Genomic DNA, 18799 nt, shown 5'->3' with positions numbered 1-18799 from the left:
AAGGCTGCAATTCGAAAGTTCGATAAGAAAGAAATTTATAGGTCCAGCACACTACTGAACGGGCTCATTCTATGGATTCTGGAGAAAGGGTGTGGGAAGCCCCCTTTCCTACACCTTTTTAACTCTCTGATTAAACACATCACTGCATGGTAAAAATTTATTTTACTTCAATTCTAAAACTTGAAAAAACACACACATAAATATGCTGGAACAGAAAAGGGGACCAAATTCAGTGTTTTGGAACCATGGCTAAGGGCAGGAATTTGATGGAACAGAACCTCATAACACATTTGCCAGTTGCATCTTGATCCCTCCCCCAGACCTATCTCAGAAGTCCAGAACCGCTAGCATCCATCCAACATTCACACAAGAGCCCTAGGCAACCCAGTCTTCATCGTCCTCCTCCTCCTCGTCCTCATTATCATCATCTTCCTCATAGTCTTCATCTTCTACTTTTATCATAGCGGCTGCCACCTCCTCATCTACTTCGTCTTCATCCCCCAAGCACACCTCTACCTCACATGGTGCTGGTGAGTGTGAATTGAAATACTTCAGCACCTGCTCAGCCTCTATGCCAGACTCATGGCACAGTGCCGACAAGTTGTTTTCCTGCAGCTGCAGGTCGCTTGCATGATACCGTTTCAGTGGGCTTATGTCTGGATGGTGAGCATGCAGTGGGTGAGAAGGTAATGAGGAGACAGGCTCTGGATTCTGTCCTGCATTGTCCCGAAACCATTTCAGCTGGCCGTGTTTGAGGGCATAGCGAGTGTCTCCAAACCACTGGATGATCTCTGCTCGTGGTAACCCAGTGATCTTCTCCAGCTGGTGATAATCCTCTCTCCTGGCCCACTGACGACGAAGGAAGAAGGACTTTAACATATCCAGCTGTTCCTTTGTTTTTCGCCTAGGTTTGCGAAGAATGTCCGAGAGGTAACCTGAAGCCTGCTGCTGATCTCCCATAGTGCACTGATAGTTCTGAAGGCTGTGTGACTCAACATTGGTTGTAGCTGTAGAGGATGATGGGGTAGCTTTGGCGGAAGAGACCGCTGGAAGAATCACTGGGTGATGCCCACCATTCACTGCAGGGGTGACAGGTTCAGCCGGCTGCAGGGATGCTTTTGTGAGACCCCAGGTCATAGGGTGAGAGTTATGGAAGTTGCGATCCAAGCTGGTGGTTGTGGTAGGTAGATAAGAACTAGAAAGGATTTCTTTGGTATTGTGAAGCTGCACGGAGGTTCCTGAAGGTTCACAGTTCTCCTGAACTTTGTTATGGTGGGGCAAGACATTCCCCTTCAATTCCCAAATGTCCTGAGTGATTCTCCCAAGTTCCCTCATTCCTTGGGCTGTGGTGAAGTGGCTTAAGGGAGTTATGGAAGACTGCTGGTTCGGCGGATATTTAGTGGAATGGTGCACAGAGGTAGGAACCGATTGGTGATATTCCTGACTCTTACAAGTTTGGTGCCAGGGGTCATCATCATTCCTGGCAAGCAGGCAGCTAAAGTGAAGTTGGTCCTGATGGTAGATGAGGCGAGCTCGAGTCTCTTCAATTTCCTCTGCACTCCAACTGATGCCACAGCGTAGGCGCTGTGCCATGAACCAGGCCTTGACCTTTTCCATGTGGAGGCCATGACGCAGGCAGAGCAAGGCCAGATCAGAGAGGCTGGGGTATGGAAAATAGCTGAAAGTTTGTAGCAGATGCTGGTTGCCATCAAGGTCGCTTGTCTGTGCTGCCTGTGTCCACACCAACTGGAGGTCCTCAGAGATGGGTGGTAGGCAGATCAAACCGGGAGGTGAGCCAAGGCAGCCAGGGGCATCCTTATTGGGGGGCATGACTGCTGTCGTCTACAAGAAGTCTTCTATCTCCGGGGATCAGCTTCTGTCCCTCAGAACAGCTAGAACCAAAGAGTAAAGGAAGAATATGGGTCAAAAGAAGAAGAAGAAATTACATCAGAGGAAGTGGGGACAGGAGAGATAGCACCACAATGAGGAAATTGTAGTGTTCACTTCCAGGTGAAGAAAAGAAACATTTCCTGTACAGTGGTACGTCGGGTTACAGAAGCTTCGGGTTACATACACTTCAGGTTACAGACTCCGCTAACCAGAAATAATACCTCGGGTTAAGAACTTTGCTTCAGGATGAGAACAGAAATGGCATGGCGGTGGCAGCGGGAGGCCCTATTAGCTAAAGTGGTACATCAGGTTAAGAACAGTTTCAGGTTAAGAATGGACCTCCAGAACGAATTAAGTTCTTAACCTGAGGTACCACTGTATATAGCAAGCCACTGTGTTTGGGAGAGGAGTTCTAACCTAGCCTTCTATCTATGTGCAGAGAATTGGTCAGGGTGGTGTGGGGTGATAGAAAAGCATTTACAGTGGTACCTCAGTTTAAGAACAGTCCTGTTTGGTTTATGAATTCTGGAAAACCAGAAGTAGTGTCCCAGTTTGTGAACTTTACCTCAGTCTAAGAACGGAATCCGAACAGTGGAAGGGCACCGGCAGCAGGAGGCCTCATTAGGGAAAGTGCACTTTGGTTTAAGAATGGTTTTGGTTTAAGAACAGACTTCCGGAACGGATTAAGCTCATAAACCAAGGTACCACTGTGGTTATCATTAGAGGTGCCACCTGCAATCCCAAAGTGCTACAGCCTAAACACAGGCTCACTGCTTTAGAGTCACGGGACTGTTTTACTGATGCAGACCAACACAGCCTCCCTTCTAAATAACATTTAGCAATTAAATGGCCTTTTGGCTTCAGAAGTAACTTATCAGCCCCCAAACAAACTGCATGCCATTGCACTCATTCCAGACCCCTTCCCTCCTCTCATGCTCCCAGATTTGCTGCCAATATTGAGGCCTTTTTAAACCAGTTTTCCATACATCCAAACTGGCAAACAGTTTTAATTTCCTTCTTATTAAGCAAGCTATGAAGCCAGAATTAGATCTGGTTTGAGACTAGAAAAACACGTAGGGTCTGCAACAAAATGTTACAGTATGCAATTCCATCGTTCAGGAGTCCAGCTGCTCCATCCCCCTCCCCATCAGTTCTCTGCCTCCGCTACCCTGCCCCAAACATCCAACCAGCAATTCTATGGCCACTGAATAGGCTCAGTCTTCATTTGGGTGTTTGGGTGTGTTTCTGTTTTAGGCATTTTCCTCTGACTTTTTTTGTCCTTCTGCAAACCTTGGGGTCCCCCAAAGCCTGCTGATGCCCCCCAAAACAGGGATTCCCAAACATCTGAGTTCATTTACCCCTTGATAAGCTTATAAAGTTGTCATCAACAAGTGAAACAATGTTTTGTTTTTTAAATCAATATATAATAAACATTCCTCATGGCAAGGAAGGTACCCTCTGTACATTCCCATGCCTTTTATTTCTGATACTCATAGTTCCTGATTAAATTTTCAAACAATACACAGAAATTTTATTTTCCACTCCTAGTCCTTTTCAGTGTTCAAAACTCCCATTGTTCTAGGTTCATTTTGAGACAGGGAATTTCATTAGTGCAGGCAGTTTCTGAGCTAAGGGCTCAGTTCAGCACCTTAGATTTCAGATTAAAACCGCAGAGTGGAAAGAAAGGAGGACCTTTTTCTTCCTCCCCTCTTCCAGCTACTCTCTGGAGGAGAGACCCTCTTAAGAATATTAGGGGAGTGGGCAGGGGGAAGACTAGACCATGTGAAAGATGAACACAATATTTTAGGTGCAGTTCATTCACTTTCAGCTTTGTATTCTTGTTATAAAAAAGCATACCAATACATTCCATTGTTGCGCCCATAACCTAGGTTTAAGGTGCCGTTTAGCTCCTAGCTTTCATATCTCAGTTTCTAACACTGGTCCTCTTCTGGTACGGGTTTGCCCCCTTTGACTCTGAGGTCTGTATTCACTCCCTGCACAGTTCTACCAACCTGAGGTGTGGGGAGCTATATTAGCCATCACTTTGGAAAAAACTGCTCTAGAGCATGGAAAGATATATAGCTCAGTTTCAACACTGTGTGCATCTGTTTAGTTCCATTATATATGTTCTAGAATTGTTCACTTGGGACTCCAGTTTGATCCAATTTCCGCATTTACCTTCTGCTATCTCACGTGTTCCCTCGTATTCATCCAAATCTTTTAAACTGCAAGCCTCTGGGGAACCTGTTATGTATTTCAGCATACAATGATTTACACACACACACACACAGGGGTGTCTGTCTGTCTGTATATGTCTGTACACACACACAGCACTGATCAGCCAGACTGAAATTCCAATTTTTCTCTAATAGTTTTAGAAAGCAGATGGCCTTTAATTAAATAGGATAATGAAGCAACAATGGAGCAATGAATGCCAATTTCCAAAGGCACCAGAAGATTAAATGCCCCAAAAGTCAGCATTAATACAAAATAAATCACAAATCCATCAAAAAGCAGACCGCATTCTCCAAGGTTTTGCAACTAACTATGTAAACATCATAGTACTAGCTGCCCATATCCGCTTCATTCGATCTTTGAGGGGAGGAATTTTGTAGAATATGTGTCTGTGTATAACTATTCTCCAGGTACTCAGACATAAGAACCCCCAAAGGACCCTTTACCCAACCGATATCCTGAGATTTCACAGTACCACCCCCTTTTGCCAGCAACCTACTTTAACTTCAACATTTCTCTTTCCAGCACTGCCTAACCTTCCCTCTTGCTTTTCCTCCCTAGGTTAAAATCCCCTCCCATCTCCCCAAGCCTGAATTCTCTCCTCTATACAGTACTCACTTTTCTCCCTTGACTCCTCCCCCACTTCAGGACTTTCCTTCCTTCTTTCTCTTCCCTGCTCCCTGCAGTGCACGCTGGGAAACAGAGGGAAGAAGGCGGGGTTTCTCAATCCCCAGGAAGCTGGCTCTTTAAGGGGAGCCAGACACTTCGGGTCCTCTATCCTAACTTGCATTTACTTGGGTTTTTTATTTATTTATTTAAGGGGTGCTTTCCTTAACCTTTTTCATTTTCTCCATCAGCTTCTACAGATCTGCTCCCATTAAGTTGCCCAAAACTCCCCACCCCTTTAAAAAATAGCTTAACCCTAGTGTTTATACACTGAAAATAAATACAATTTATTATAAAAAAAGATTTAAGAACTTTTAACCCATCTTGTTTTCAAAAGAAAGTTAAAGTCGTTAACAAATTCTGACGTCGCAACAAAATGGTTTTCAAAAACTCATAAAAATAAAGCCATCTAGTGAAAAGCTGAGGAAATAAGTGAAATAAATAAATAAATGTGGAGGAATTTGTCCACCTGTACTCAGAGCCAAGGCCCGTCCCACCTCTGCCACCTGCTGACTGCATAGCCCTTGGCAAAGTCCCTCTCTTTCAATCTCAGCTCCTCACATCCAGCTCCAGCACCTAGCAAGGTCCATGGGAGTTCGGAGGCCCACTGTAGAATGCGAATGGCACAGCAAGGGCAAACAGAACAGCAACTGAATGGAATTCTGCATGTGAAATGGTTCTGCAGAACTGATGAGTTAACATTCATCCAGTCACACCCTGCCACTGGCTCCTTAATCCCATATCTGGTGGCTGGCTGTGTTACGGGGTACACCCAGCGACAAGAAAAGGGTGCTGTGTGTAGCAGGGAACCCCCCCCCCCATCATTCAGTTTGTACAAACTTTACACACACTCACACACTACATACGCTACACTTCTGTTATAAATTCATAGAAAATCAACCATACATCGGATTTGCACTGTTCCACTTTTATTTTACTCCATGAAGGAAAGACTACAAAATGGGGAAGGTTTGATACAGGGCACCATAATCCCTTCACCATCCCAGCACATCCACAGGAGCCCTGCCCAGTTGCTATGCCAACCCTGATGAGCCCAGACAGAAGACAATCAAGATCACAAAGAACTTGCATATGGGAGTGGATTCTGCATGGACTGGAACAAAGGACAATGATCAGATCTTCCCTCAGGGGGCAGGAAACTGCGACTACCTTTTGTCTTCAGAAAATGACTCATGGGGAGGGTAGAAGGGAACCAGCGAGGTGACAGGACACTCAGGTTACCACCACAACTCCTCCCTCAACCCCTCCTTTCTGTAATGTATGCATGATGTTTCTGGGGGTGGGCTTGACCTAGAGGATGGGGAATTCAAAAGTTTTTATAAGGTCTTGCACACCATTTTCTGTGTCTTTTCCTCTCTCCTGCAAGTGAGGGGAACACCCTGTTGCAACAGTTCCATAAAGGCCAAGCCTTCAGGCTGCTGATTTGCTCCAATTTACTCTGGTTGGTGTCTTTACTTTTTGTCCAAGGGAGCCCTCGGATTTTTCCAGTAACATGTGCAGCCAAATCCCAAATGACTGGGGGTGGGGGTGGTAGCCAATGTGTCCTTCAGATGTTGTTGGACTACAGTTCCCATCACCACTGGCCTTTTGCCATGCTAGCAGGGGCTCGTGGGAGCTGTAGTGTAACAACACCCAAAGGGCACCATGTTGGCAGTCCTGCTGGACCAGATTGGCATTATGTTCCCTAGCCCACAAGGAGGGCATAAGCGCAGTTCACTCTTTTGCTCATTACCACCCCCAGCAAATGGATTTCAGAGGCAGACTGCCTCCAATACTGCACACAGCCACCTCAACAGCTTTCTGCTTAACCAATTTGTTTAACTGAGTGTAGGTATCGTTCAGGAGTTCAGCGCCACTGAATTAAATGGGGCTTACTCCCAAGTAAGTGTGCATAAGATTGAAACCTTAGCATGTGTTCTAAGAATTCAAAGGTCTGAAATATAGAATAAATGTTCATAAACGTATAAGGCAAACACATACCTAAGGATATAAACCACGTGTCTGAAATAGTACAGGAGAACACTCCTGAAGCCATTTTGACTCTCCCAAATTGACCTCAAATATTTCTCTGCAAGGAGGAAGGAAATGGGGAAAGCTTTCCAATTGTCTTTTGATTGTAGGAGCTTACACCTCCCTTTTCAACTACAGTCAGGCAAGTCGAAATAAATAAAAAATTGTCCAGTAGCACCTTAGAGACCAACCAAGTTTGTTCTGGGTATAAGCTTTTATGTGCATGCATGAAATCTAGAGTCTGGCAAGTATCTGTTATCAATATGCGTAAGAGATTCAGGAACTAAGTATTTACCATCTCAAAGGAATGGCCAGGCAACCCAGAAAATGCAATCAAGTAAGGCATTATCAGGTATCCTAGCAGACAGGAGAGTTGCAACACTCTCAAATTTCTGATGGAAACTGCCTCCTTCTATAATGTATGTATGATTTTTTTTGGGGGGGGGTCCTTGGGCCAGAGGGTGGGCAATTTCAAAGGTCTATACAGTGGTACCTCGGTTTACGAACTTAATCCATTCTGGAAGTCTGTTCTTAAACCAAACCCGTTCTTAAACCAAGGTGTGCTTTGCCTTATAAGGCCTCCTGCCGCTGTAAACTCCTAGGGGCAGGGACCTGTCTTGTTAGTCTGTAAGGATTCAATCCTGCCACCTGCAATGGTTTGCTTCTTCACTGCATTCCCTGCAGAGAACACCCTGGCAAAGCAGTACCCAGCAAAACTGAACTCTGCCTCCCTAGACTCTAGTCTCTGTCCACTAGCTGGTGTCACTTGGTAGTTGTGGGGAACCACGATTCCCAGCCCCTGCTGTAAAACTTCAGGCACACCACTGCTGACACAACCCCATACTGTCTCCCGCCCAATTCACCCCCAAATCTTTTTGCAGCATCTTGCAGTCCTCCCCACTTGCCCCCCCACCCCGGTCCCTATCCCATACCCCTGACTACCTGCTTTAACTACAGTCTCACACAATTGTGAGCATGCCTTACTCTCTCCTCCTCTCTACTCTGCCACTTCTCTCCCAGGGCTCCCACTTTGCCCAGGCACGCTTCCCAAAACAAACAAGGAAGGAAACCGGAAGACTGCTGTTGATTTTTCTCCCCACCTTCCTTGCTCCACCGCAATATCGTCTTATTATAGCAGTTTTGGGAAGAGGTGGTAAACAAAAGAGAAAGAAGGAGGGGTGGACAGGCCGAAAGAGGTGGAGGGGTAGGGCGAGTGGCGGAAGAGAAAAGGACGAGAGGAGACGGGAATCGGTGGGAAGGGGGAATATTTTGCATGTGGAAGACAAGAGAGAGAGAGCAATCTAAAGAAAGAGAGCAGAAAAGAGGAGCAGAGTTCCTGGGAGAAAAGCCAGGAAGAGGAAAAGGAGGGATGTAGCACCAAGGGGAGGCAATGAAGGAAAGGCTCAGGAGAGGAGGGATCGCAGCAGGCCCAGGCGAAACGGAAGAGGGGAGGGCGCAGCTGAGGCTCCTGCCGACCATGGCCACTCACCCGCTAGGGCCTGCTCCGGCTCTTCTTCCCCCTTGCAGTCGGGTTCCGCCCGCTTGGGGAGCCGGCGGGGATGGAGGAGGTTGGGCTGGGCAGCCGTACGGGCCGGGGACCTGCCATTGGCTGGAAGAGGCAGCCGGCCAGCAAAGCCGGACTCCTGGGATCTCCAAGCCGAGCGAGGCAAGCAGCGAGGCGCCCAACCAGCAGGACTCCAGGGTTCCACTCAGGACGGCCTTCTGTTTTTGAATAGGAACCAAGGGTCAAGCCACACCCCCTTACCTGAAAACCCAGCCCCTTCGCCGCACATGTGTGGGAATGGTTCTTGACTCTGAATGTGCTCAGAAGCATCTTTGCGTCCTCTCCCCTTCATTGTGGCTTCAGGCGTTCCAGAATGCTCAGGGCATAAGGCTGCTCTGTGTCCGATAGGGAGGAACTGCGATTTTAATATATCTTTGTATGTGGAGGCTTGTGTGTGGGTGAATAAGTCGAAATAATATCAATTGCGAGGATGAGAAAGCATCTGCTTCCCCCCTGAGGCTATTGGGAAGGTATGGGACCACATTAGGGTAGAGATCTGAAGCTTGGTGCTGTGGTGGGGTTTTGTTCAAAACTCAGGAGAGCATTCAACTAAGTTTTATTCAGAGCTGACCTATAGAAAGCAATTAACATGACAAACATTGCTCCATTAATTTCAGTGGACCCACACTCTGAATGAAACTTAAGTTGATTAGCAGTTTGTTAACAGTCCAGCTGGGATTTGGTGACCTTTCTGGTCATCATATGTCTTGCACATAAACCATTACTCTTTATAGTTTATATACTATATACTATAAACTATAAAGTCTTTATATATACGCTTTATAGTTGATTTTGGGATGCCTCATTAGTAAAACAAGATGACTGATTTTGCGTTCCTCATTAGTAAAACAGGGATTGTTGATCTTCCATCTCCACTCAACTTCCTCTTTACTCTTTGAACCTATCATTGGACAACTGCCTTGTAGAAAGCATGTTCATAATGTCGAGGGAAAGCCATTCTGCACATGCTCAGAGGCACCATTAAAATAAATACATTATATGTGAGGGATAAACTCTAGTAAGGGAGATGTGCACAGCCTTTGGCCCGCCTGACGGGACTGAACTACACCTCCTCTCATTCCTGGTCAATCAGCTATGCTTGGCCCTTAGATGCTGATGAGAATGGTAGTCCAGCCACATTTAGAGGTCCCCCACACATAAGCAGAGAGACGGCTGCAGGAATTCCTACACCAGATAAATATGCAGAGTTTACGGCACTGGTGATCTGGGTCCTTGCAGAAGGGACAGAGGTGGCCCGTCATGTTTTGCCACCTGAAGTAAAATTTTGGGAAGGTGCTGACCACCCCCTTGCTGCCCCCACCAAAGCCTCGCTTACCAGAGTTGTGCAGCTGTGGCTTCCAGTGAGACCTCGTAAGAGCCACGAGTGGAGACGTCCACGAGATCTCACTGGAACCCGCTGCAGATTCTTCTCCTTGCTTTGGCAGGGCATCCCCGAGAAGGGATGGATGCTCGCGAGGGTCAGTCGTGTTGGTGTAATGTGAACATTGACTGAAATTAAAGTGTTTGGTCTCATGTCTTGAGTTAGCACATCCCCCATGTCTGGATGTCCTGAGATAAGGGTACCAGGTGCACTGGGTTACCGTAGCAACACCAGTGAGCTGGAGCGCATGACTTGCTGGCTCTGCATTTGTGAGAGTCGGGGGAAGAGGCTGTGGGTTTTACACAGCATGGTGATGTTAGTGGATCTCTGTACATGTGCATCTTTACTTCAAGGACTAGAATAACTGTATATAGTAGACAGTAGTGTTGTGTTTTGTCTCGTATCTGGAGTCACCAACAAGTCAGAATGGCTTAGCCCTCTTGCTGAAGAGCAGAACTCCAGGATCTTGTCTGGAAACATAAGGTCCACTATTGTACAGTGGTACCTTGGGTTAAGTACTTAATTCGTTCCGGAGGTCTGTACTTAACCTGAAACTGTTCTTAACCTGAAGCACCACTTAAGCTAATGGGGCCTCCTGCTGCTGCTGCGCCGCCGGAGCACAATTTCTGTTCTCATCCTGAAGCAAAGTTCTTAACCTGAAGCACTATTTCTGGGTTAGCGGAGTCTGTAACCTGAAGCGTATGTAACCCGAAGCGTATGTAACCCGAGGTACCACTGTAGCAATGAAACTTTGGGGAGCTGTCAAATGGGAGTTTGGCACAGAGTGTCATCTCAACGCTCCTGGCATATCTCTGCATTCCATCTGAAGCCGGAGAGGCTGTGAAGGTGTCAGACCAGTGTCTGGAAGCAGTGATGGAGGCCAATAAACTGAGACCTCTGGGTGGTGTTGCGCTCCCTCAGAAGAAACAAGCTCGGAGTCTGGGGATGCTGCCAGATTGCAACTTGTCACACAAGTCCGAAGAGGCTGCTGTGGCTAGGAATGCTCAGGCCCAGTTTAGGCTGCTTCACCAGCCACGTCTGATCTGGTCTTGTTTGTCTATGATCTGGTGACCTCCCGCCTGGACCGCAGCAGTGCACTGTATGTGGGGCTTCCCTTGGAGACGGACCAGAAGATGCAGCTACTGAGCAGCTAGGCTGAAAAGCCTTGATGCTCTTTCCTGTGTTTCCCCCTGGAAAGCTAGTTTCTGGTTGTTTCTTATTATCCAGGTCGTGATAACTTTGTCATCCCCATATAAAAGCTGTATGTAAGTAGAACAACCTATTAATAAGGACCGCAATACCTCAAGGACCCCCTCTTTCCCTATGAACCTACCCAGACCCTGAGATCACCTTCCGAGGCCCTCCTTAGTGTGCCTCATCCTCAAGAGGTCTGTAGGGTGGCAACACGAGAACAAGGCCTTCTCTGCAGTGGCTCCCCGTCTGTGGAATGCTCTTCCCAAGGAAGTTCGCCTGCCACCTTCATTATACACCTTTAGGAACCGGGCAAAAACGTTCCTTTTTAACCAGGCCTTTGGTTGATCTGATTTACATCCTATTCCCTTTTAAAACATGTTTATTTTGGGTGGAAGGCTATTGGGTTGTTGTTTTTATTTTTATTATGTGTTTCGTGGTTTTATATCTTGATTTTATTCTGTGATCCGCCCTGAGACCTCCAGGTTTAGCGTGGTATAGAAATTCAATAAATAATAATAAATAATCAGCTCAGAAGATAATCGGGCGGATGAGGCTTCTGCAACACAACTGCCTTGTCTTGTGAACTGCCCCGAGACCTTGTGATGAAGGACAATATATAAAATGAATAAAGAACAACAAGAACAACAACAACAGTACAGGTAAAAAGATTCATTTTATTATCATTACAAAGATGGGAAACTGACAAAAGTCTTTATATCTAGGTCCGTGAAGCAACTGACTTGGACGAGGTGTTCAGAAAACTTGGGGCTGCGGAGGGATTGAAATAAGGGCATTTCCCCCCCCACACACAAGGTGGCTATAGGCAGGTACCTAGGACACCTTTTTCCCAGGTGCAGTGCTTATAAGCAGAAGGCGTTTTCTCTTTTGGGAGGGGTGCCTTAAAACAGCGAGCATTAGGGAATAAGGCAAAGTCAGCTGGGTTGTAAGAAAAAGCAGAGAGAGGGGACTGTAGCTGGCAAGATACCCATAATAAGCAGAGGGAGAAGGGGCAGAAGCCGCTGTTGCTTGGGAAGACCATTGTAGACCAGTGCCGGGGAATGGAGGAGTCCAGAGGGGTCCATAGAACCAAAAAGGTTAATGAACAGCAACAAAAAGCAAATGCTTCATTCATGTTTGCTCAGTGAAGAAAGGAAGATTGGGTGCAGGCAGCCCAAGCAGAGGCTAGGGCAAGGCGAGTGGGTGTTTTTTGAGGGGGCGAGAGACCCAGAGATCTCAGTCCCGGCAACTGGAACATTGTGCGTGGGCTCCCCCATAGCCCAGGCAGTCTGGCCCCAGACATTGGCAGCAGGCATTGTGGAACCAGCGGTAGCGCCAAGCACCCACCGACTGGCAAGCCGTCCGGCACCGGCTCATGGACAGGCACTCGTTGAAGAAAATGGACTGGCACGGTGGCATGGTGGCATTGAGGCCCTTGGCATCCGAGAGGGCCAAGCCTGGAAGCGAGAGGAGAGAAGGTTTGCGGCCGTTGCGGTTGAACCCAGGACAAAAGCTGCGGCTCAGATGTCGTGTGTCTGCTTTGCACAAAGAATGTTCCAGGCTCAGTCCCAAGGTAGGACTAGGAGAGAATCTAGACTGAGACCCTGGAGAGCTGCTGCCAGCCTGTGTAGGCAATATGGAGCTAGCCTGGCCAATGGGAAGGCTGAGAGGCAACAGCTGGGAACGATGAGCTCATGTGTGAATTGAACCAGGGCCTTTTAGAAATAGAATCATAGAGTTGGAAGAGACCACCAGGGCCATCGAGTCCAACCCCCTGCCAAGCAGGAAACACCATCAGAGCACTCCTGACATATGGTTGTCAAGCCTCTGCTTAAAGACCTCCAAAGAAGGAGACTCCACCACACTCCTTGGCAGCAAATTCCACTGTCGAACAGCTCTTACTGTCAGGAAGTTCTTCCTAACAGAATAAGCTGTCTTATCCCGAGTCAGATTAAAAGTCCATCTAACCCTGTATTGTCTGCACTGACTGGCAGCAGTGCTCCAGGGTTTCAGACAAGACATTCCCAGTGCTACCGGAAGATGAACCTACGACCTTCTGCATGCAAAACAGATGTCCTGTCCCTGGGCAATGGCTCTTCTAGGTTACAGCACACATCACTCAATTAACCCCCACGCCAATCCCAAAAAACCCTCAGGTGCCATTGTGAACAGGTATGTGTCAATCTGAATGTTTCCTGTCGTTTATTACTGTAGCTCAAGCCCTGCTCCCCGAGGTTCTAGTCTGAAGCTCTAACCACTATACCACGCTGCCTCTTAACCCACCTCCCCCATGCAAGTGCCATGTATCCTTCCAGCGCCACCTGTCTCCCAACAGCCCCCTCTCCCCCCCCCACCACACGCGTACCTGTGTGAGGCCCCAGGAGGAGGTGGCCGGTCTCCGCGTGGTTCTGCCGCAGCTCCTCTTCGACTGGGAGGGTCAGGATGCTCCAGCCCATGGGAGGGTCGTTGTCGGAGATGGCCATGAGGGCCCGGAAGAGCGAGGGCACTGGGGACATCAGGTTGTGCATGGAGCTCCGCAGGGCAGGGCGGGGAGCCGAGGAGGGGCGTTCGTCACACAGCCCTTGCGGAGAGGAGAAATCAAGTCGGAATTCCTCATGGACCACAGTTCAGCCCCTGGGAAGAAGCGGGCAGTGTCCTGCATCTGGTAACCCTCCTCCCAGCCATATTTTTGCAGTTTAGGGGATGGGGCCCAAGCTCAGTGGTAGAACACCTTTTGCATGCAGCACCAAGAGGACTCCAGCTTCCTCAAAGGCCTCACGGTTTCCCCCCGGAAAAAATAAAAAAAGTGTGTGGAATATTCAAACTATATCAAACTGCTCTTTTCATTTTTTCCAGGAAAAAAACGGCTTTGGAAACCCCCCTTATTTCCGTTTTTCCCCCAGAGCTTCCCATCTCTACTTTGGCCCCCACTTTTTCCCCCACCCTGCAATGTGACGGGCGTTTAGCACCCCCTGGAATTCACTCACCCACACATTCACAGCAGGACTCCCAGAGATTGCCCAAGCAGAAAGCACATTCCCGACAGCATGGGCACCCAGCTCGGTTGGCCTCGCACTGGCACACTTCCTGCCAAGAGATATCAAGTGGGGGTGTTAACAGTGACCTCCCCCCTGCCCGGTTCCCTTTGTAAAACGATCACACCAGCGCATATACAAATCTGCCCCTGTTTTGCCCCCAAAGTGAGGATGGCCAATTCGACAAGTACAGCCCCATAACCGAGAAGGCCCTCTGCCTGGTTCCCTGTAATTTGGCTTCTCGCAGGGAGGGAACCGCCAGAAGGCCCTCGGTGTCCGGGCTGAACGATGGGGGTGGAGATGCTCCTTCAGGTATACTGGGCCTTTGAGGCCGTTTAGGGCTTTAAAGGTCAGCACCAACACTTTGAACTGTGCTCGGAAACGCCCTGGGAGCCAATGCAGATCTCTCAGGAACAGTGTTACAAACTGACTTCAAATTAAATAGTTACATTTTTCATATATTGACTTCCCACCCACACCACATTGTTTTTGTTCATACCCATTTCTACTACATTATATATCAATATTTTATCTATTACAGAAATCCCTCTAATGCAATCACTTTATCCTTTCTTCTCAAATCCTGCCCGCAATTTCATTTTATAGTGCTTTTTCAAATAGTTCCAAAAAGTCCCCCATTCTTCCAAAATGTGTGCCTGTTGAGAAATAATTATTTTAAAAATAATTTTAATTAAGTTTTCATATTTAATTACAGTACATCTCATTACACAGATCGTGTGTTGAGAAATAATTAAATACTTAGCAGGTTTACCCTCCCAGAGGAGGAGGTTGCCCACTGCCTCTCTGCCTGATGCCCTGGCCTCAACTCTGTCCAGTCAGCCCCCTGCCATGAATGCACTGCTCTCCCCTGATTGCTGCATCAGCTGTGACCGGGTAGTTCAGCCTCCCTAAATGAAGAGGTTGCCTTGCTGTGCTTCTGCGTGAGTGACTGTTCTGGGCTGCCAATCCAAAGGAAGCCCGTGGTAGCAGCTCATGCAGATACATAGAGGGTTGATCGCCACCGAGAAGTACTTGTCACGCATTCTAACCACATTTTGTGTGAGAGCACTGGTTAGTGCTGTGACTGAGCCTCCCATTCAAGGGGGAGAAGGGGTCTCAGGAGCAGTGCTGGATTTTTGTATAAGCTAAACAAGCTATATCTTAGGGCTATATTTCTTGGGGGCCCAAAAAAAATTAAAGGAAAAAAAACTGGATGTGCATTTCCAAAATGTAAGGTAAAAAAAATACAGTGGACGCTTGGATTGCGAATGTGATCCGTGTGGGAGACACGTTCGCAACCCGCAGCGTTTGCAACCCACAGCGCCGCGTCTGCGCATGCGCGGGTTGTGATTCGGTGCTTCTGCGCAAGCGCCGAAACCCGGAAGTAACTCGTTCCGGTACTTCCAGGTTTGGTGCGGTGCGCAACCCGAAAACACCCAACCTGAGGTGTCTGTAACCCAAGGTATGACAGTGAAACAAAACCTACATACAGCAACAGTGTTTTGTGTTGTGTAGGCTCCTATGATGTAAGTCATGAGCCCCGCCTGCTAGCCTGCTCCCTAAAATATCACTGGTTTGCTCCTTTCTATATATAGGGTGCCTACATTCTGCACGGACTGGTTGCATGGCAACATGGGCAAATCGCTTTAGAAACCTATTAGGCCCATAAATGACCATATAGCATATATTCAACACGAAAAACAGTGACAATATGTTGTTGACAAAGGACAGCTGGACATATAAAGGGCCCCATTACCTTCAGTAGCTGAGGGCCTCATCAAACCTAAATCCAGCCCTGCTCAGGAGCTTGGAAAACGCCCATCCCAAATCCAAGTCTGCAGGTCTGCAACAAGATCTGATGCGAGACAGCGCTTTCCCAACCTCTTACCTGCAGTAAGCACTTGCTGACGTCGCTGGCGCAGAGGGCCTTATTGCACCCATCAGCACGGGAGACCACAGCCCATGTGGCTGCCACCAAAAGGAAGGCCACACCGTGGGGCATTGCTACAATGTGGGGCGGTAGGGGGCGGGTAGACAGACCTGGAAGAAAGTGGAAGATATATAGTTACCTATGGGGAGAGGAACATCGATCAGGTGACAAAAAATTGAGTAGCCCACAAAAACGTTTATTCGCCAGCTGCCCCATAGATACCTTTTGGGTCCTAAACAAATGTGGACGGCGGTACCCCTATCAACACAGATTCTGTAACACTTCCCCGATGCCTCTTTAAGTACAGTGGTACCTCGGGTTAAGTACTTAATTCGTTCTGGAGGTCCGTTCTTAAACCTGAAACTGTTCTTAACCTGAAGCACCACTTTAGTTAATGGGGCCTCCTCCTGCCACCGCACCGCCGGAGCGCGATTTCTGTTCTCATCCTGAAGCAAAGTTCTTAACCCGAGGTACTATTTATTTCTGGGCTAGCGGAGTCTGTAACCTGAAGCGTATGTAACCCGAGGTACCACTGTATTACGAATTTAGGTCCTGCAGCTGCAAAGTGGTTAAATTAACATTTCCCCCTTTCCTCTGTTATACTTCTCAACTAGATCTACTCTAACCGACCAAGGGATCTGTTGATCTCTTCAGCCCCCCAACTTTTCAATACAGATTACTATGCTGGGGGGGGGTCTCTTCTCTCCACTATAGGGACATTGGGGGAGAGAAGCAGCTAATCTGGGTTAAACTAGTTACAGGTAGGTAGCCGTGTTGGTCTGCCGTAGTCGAAACAAAACAAAATCAATAAAACCAATAAAATAAAATAAAATCCTTCCAGTAGCACCCTAGAGACCAGCTAAATTAGTTATTGGTATGAGTTTTCATACCAATTAAACTAGTACTAGTACATTTCATCCCAAGTTAAACTAGTACATTATAAAAGTATTTTGGGGATTGCATATCATGGGCTAAAGTAGCTAACACTCTTCACCCCCTCAAGTAAATCATAAAAAACTGAGTAGTAACAGGAGGAATTACAAAGATGCAGGGCCCCCAACCCCATTCAAGGTATGGACGTAGCCCGCGGCCAAGGACTCTCTCGATCGACCCCCTCCCCATATTTCCAGGCCTTTTTTTTGGACGGCGTGGGGGCGCATAGTGATGGCTAAGAGTTGGGGAAAGTGCTCGCCCCCTCCCGCATGCAACCAAGACGACGCGACGAAGAAGAAAACTTAGTTAAGTGTCGATCGACTTACCCGGAGAGGGGGGGTGAAGTCTGCGATCGAAGTAGGGCTTTTTTTTTTTTTTTTTTTGAGGGGGTCCGGACCACAGTCGCCCCCCTCTCTCAGTCTCTGTCTGGTAGGAAAAAGAGGAGGGATCTGGAAGAAGGGAGGGCTGAGAGGGGTGGGAGAAGGGGAGATGGAGGAGGGAAGGGATAGAAGGAGGGAGGGAGAGCGAGAGAAAGAGAGAAAGAGAGAAAGAGAGAAAGAAAGAAAGAAAGGAAGAAAGAAAGAAAGAAAGAAAGAAAGAAAGAGGGTGGGGGAGACAGCCAGCCATTGATTTGGGCTTGCACCCAACTCTTCCAACTCTCTCGCCTCTCCAGAGGACCAAATTTGGAGCAATCCTTTTGTTCTTTTTTCAAGGCTGCAGAAGAACTAAAAGAATATTCTTCAGGTATCTGAAGAAGTGTGCATGCACACGAAAGCTCATACCAAGAACTAACTTAGTTGGTCTTTAAGGTGCTACTGGAAGGAATTTTTTAAAAGAATAAAAGCAGCGTGGCAGCAGGCGGTGGTTTGTTAAGCTTTCTGGGAACTGTAGCTCTGTGAGCGGTGAACTACAGTTCCCAGGATTGTTAGGGAGGAATTCGTGTGCTTTAAATGCATGGCGTGTTCTCAGCCTTTGTGTAGGGTTTGCTCCTTAGGCTTTTCTTCTCCTGAAGATATCCCACAAGGCAGCAGAGGTTTAGGATCAGGGTTTTCCTTCTCTAAGGTGGGCTCCCTTCCCTGGTTGACGAGCCCCATCTGCCCCTCACTTCCCTCTGTAGCATTTTGCAGAAACTGCATTATTGACCATTGGACTATTGGTCTTTCCTGCTCGATCTGCCAGAGCCTGTATTCCCACGCAGAAGTCCCTAACTTACTGAGGGTTTGACACCCATCAATCCCCCCCTCCTGGCTTAGCCATTTCTGTGGTGCGGCCGGTGTCACATGCAGGCAGCTTCCAGGAGCCAGAGGTGAGAGCTGAGTGCAGGGTGGAGACCAAAGGTGGACAAACTACCCCAGAAGCATGATGTGTCCCCCACCAGAGGTACTACCCCTCCCCTAACACCCCATATACCATGTTCTGAATACCCGTTGCTGGGAATTGCAAGTGAGGAGAATACTCTTGTGCTCAGATCCTGCTCACAGGCTTCCCACAGGCATCTGGTTGCCACTATGAGAATAAGATGCTCGACAAAAGAGGTTACTACCCTGATCCAGTAGGCTCGTCTTAGATACTTAAAGGTAAAGGGACCCCTGACCATTAGGTCCAGTCATGGCCGACTCTGGGGTTGCGCCGCTCATCTTGCTTTATTGGCCGAGGGAGCCGGCGTACAGCTTCTGGGTCATGTGGCAGCATGACTAAGCTGCTTCTGGAGAACCAGAGCAGTGCACGGAAACGCCGTTTACCTTCCCACCGGAGCGGTACCTATTTATCTACTTGCACTTTGACGTGCTTTCAAACTGCTAGGTTGGCAGGAGCAGGGACCGAGCAACGGGAGCTCACCCCGTCGCGGGGATTCGAACCGCCAACCTTCTGATTGGCAAGCCCTAGGCTCTGTGGTTTAACCCACAGCGCCACCCGTGCCCCCCTTAGATCTTTAGAGGTAT

At 48.0% G+C, this 18799-nt stretch overlaps 2 protein-coding genes across 7 annotated transcripts; both read right to left on the bottom strand.

Annotated features, from left to right (window-relative positions):
* Positions 1–143: 143 nt before the first annotated feature.
* On the bottom strand, positions 144–8710 carry HOMEZ (homeobox and leucine zipper encoding). Of its 6 annotated transcripts, none has more exons than XM_083471703.1 (2): positions 8588–8710; positions 144–1892 (listed from the first exon to the last, which is right to left on the bottom strand). In XM_083471703.1, exon 2 carries the CDS (start codon positions 1828–1830, stop codon positions 376–378), a length of 1455 nt encoding a protein of 484 aa, XP_083327829.1. In that variant the 5' UTR covers positions 1831–1892; positions 8588–8710; the 3' UTR covers positions 144–375. The 6 variants fall into 6 exon arrangements, with proteins under 6 accessions (XP_083327829.1, XP_083327827.1, XP_083327831.1 ...); XM_083471701.1 differs by having other exon boundaries at positions 8312–8696; XM_083471705.1 differs by lacking the exon at positions 8588–8710 and adding an exon at positions 5289–5438.
* Positions 8711–11615: 2905 nt separating this feature from the next.
* On the bottom strand, positions 11616–17422 carry LOC310691506 (twisted gastrulation protein homolog 1-like). Its single transcript, XM_083471301.1, has 5 exons — positions 17183–17422; positions 15882–16033; positions 13946–14045; positions 13324–13539; positions 11616–12415 (listed from the first exon to the last, which is right to left on the bottom strand). The coding sequence occupies exons 2-5, from the start codon at positions 15993–15995 to the stop codon at positions 12195–12197; spliced, it is 651 nt and encodes a 216-aa protein (XP_083327427.1). The 5' UTR covers positions 15996–16033; positions 17183–17422; the 3' UTR covers positions 11616–12194.
* Between the last annotated feature and the right edge of the window lie 1377 nt (positions 17423–18799).

Source organism: Podarcis liolepis, assembly GCF_965112155.1.
Source record: "Podarcis liolepis genome assembly, chromosome: 13".
NCBI lineage: Eukaryota > Metazoa > Chordata > Lepidosauria > Squamata > Lacertidae > Podarcis > Podarcis liolepis.
The sequence above is the reverse complement of the archived record's forward strand: the minus strand, read 5'-3'. Positions and strand labels throughout refer to the sequence as shown.

Bases quoted from the DNA above. Each gene is read 5' to 3' on its own strand.
- HOMEZ (XM_083471703.1), bottom strand. From the start codon at position 1,830: ATGCCCCCCAATAAGGATGCCCCTGGCTGCCTTGGCTCACCTCCCGGT.
- LOC310691506 (XM_083471301.1), bottom strand. From the start codon at position 15,995: ATGCCCCACGGTGTGGCCTTCCTTTTGGTGGCAGCCACATGGGCTGTG. The intron at 13,540-13,945 runs GTGAGTGAATTC...CCTCTCCGCAAG, and splicing joins GTCCTGCTGTGAATGTGTGG to GGCTGTGTGACGAACGCCCC. The intron at 12,416-13,323 runs GTACGCGTGTGG...TCTCGCTTCCAG, and splicing joins CCTCCTGGGGCCTCACACAG to GCTTGGCCCTCTCGGATGCC.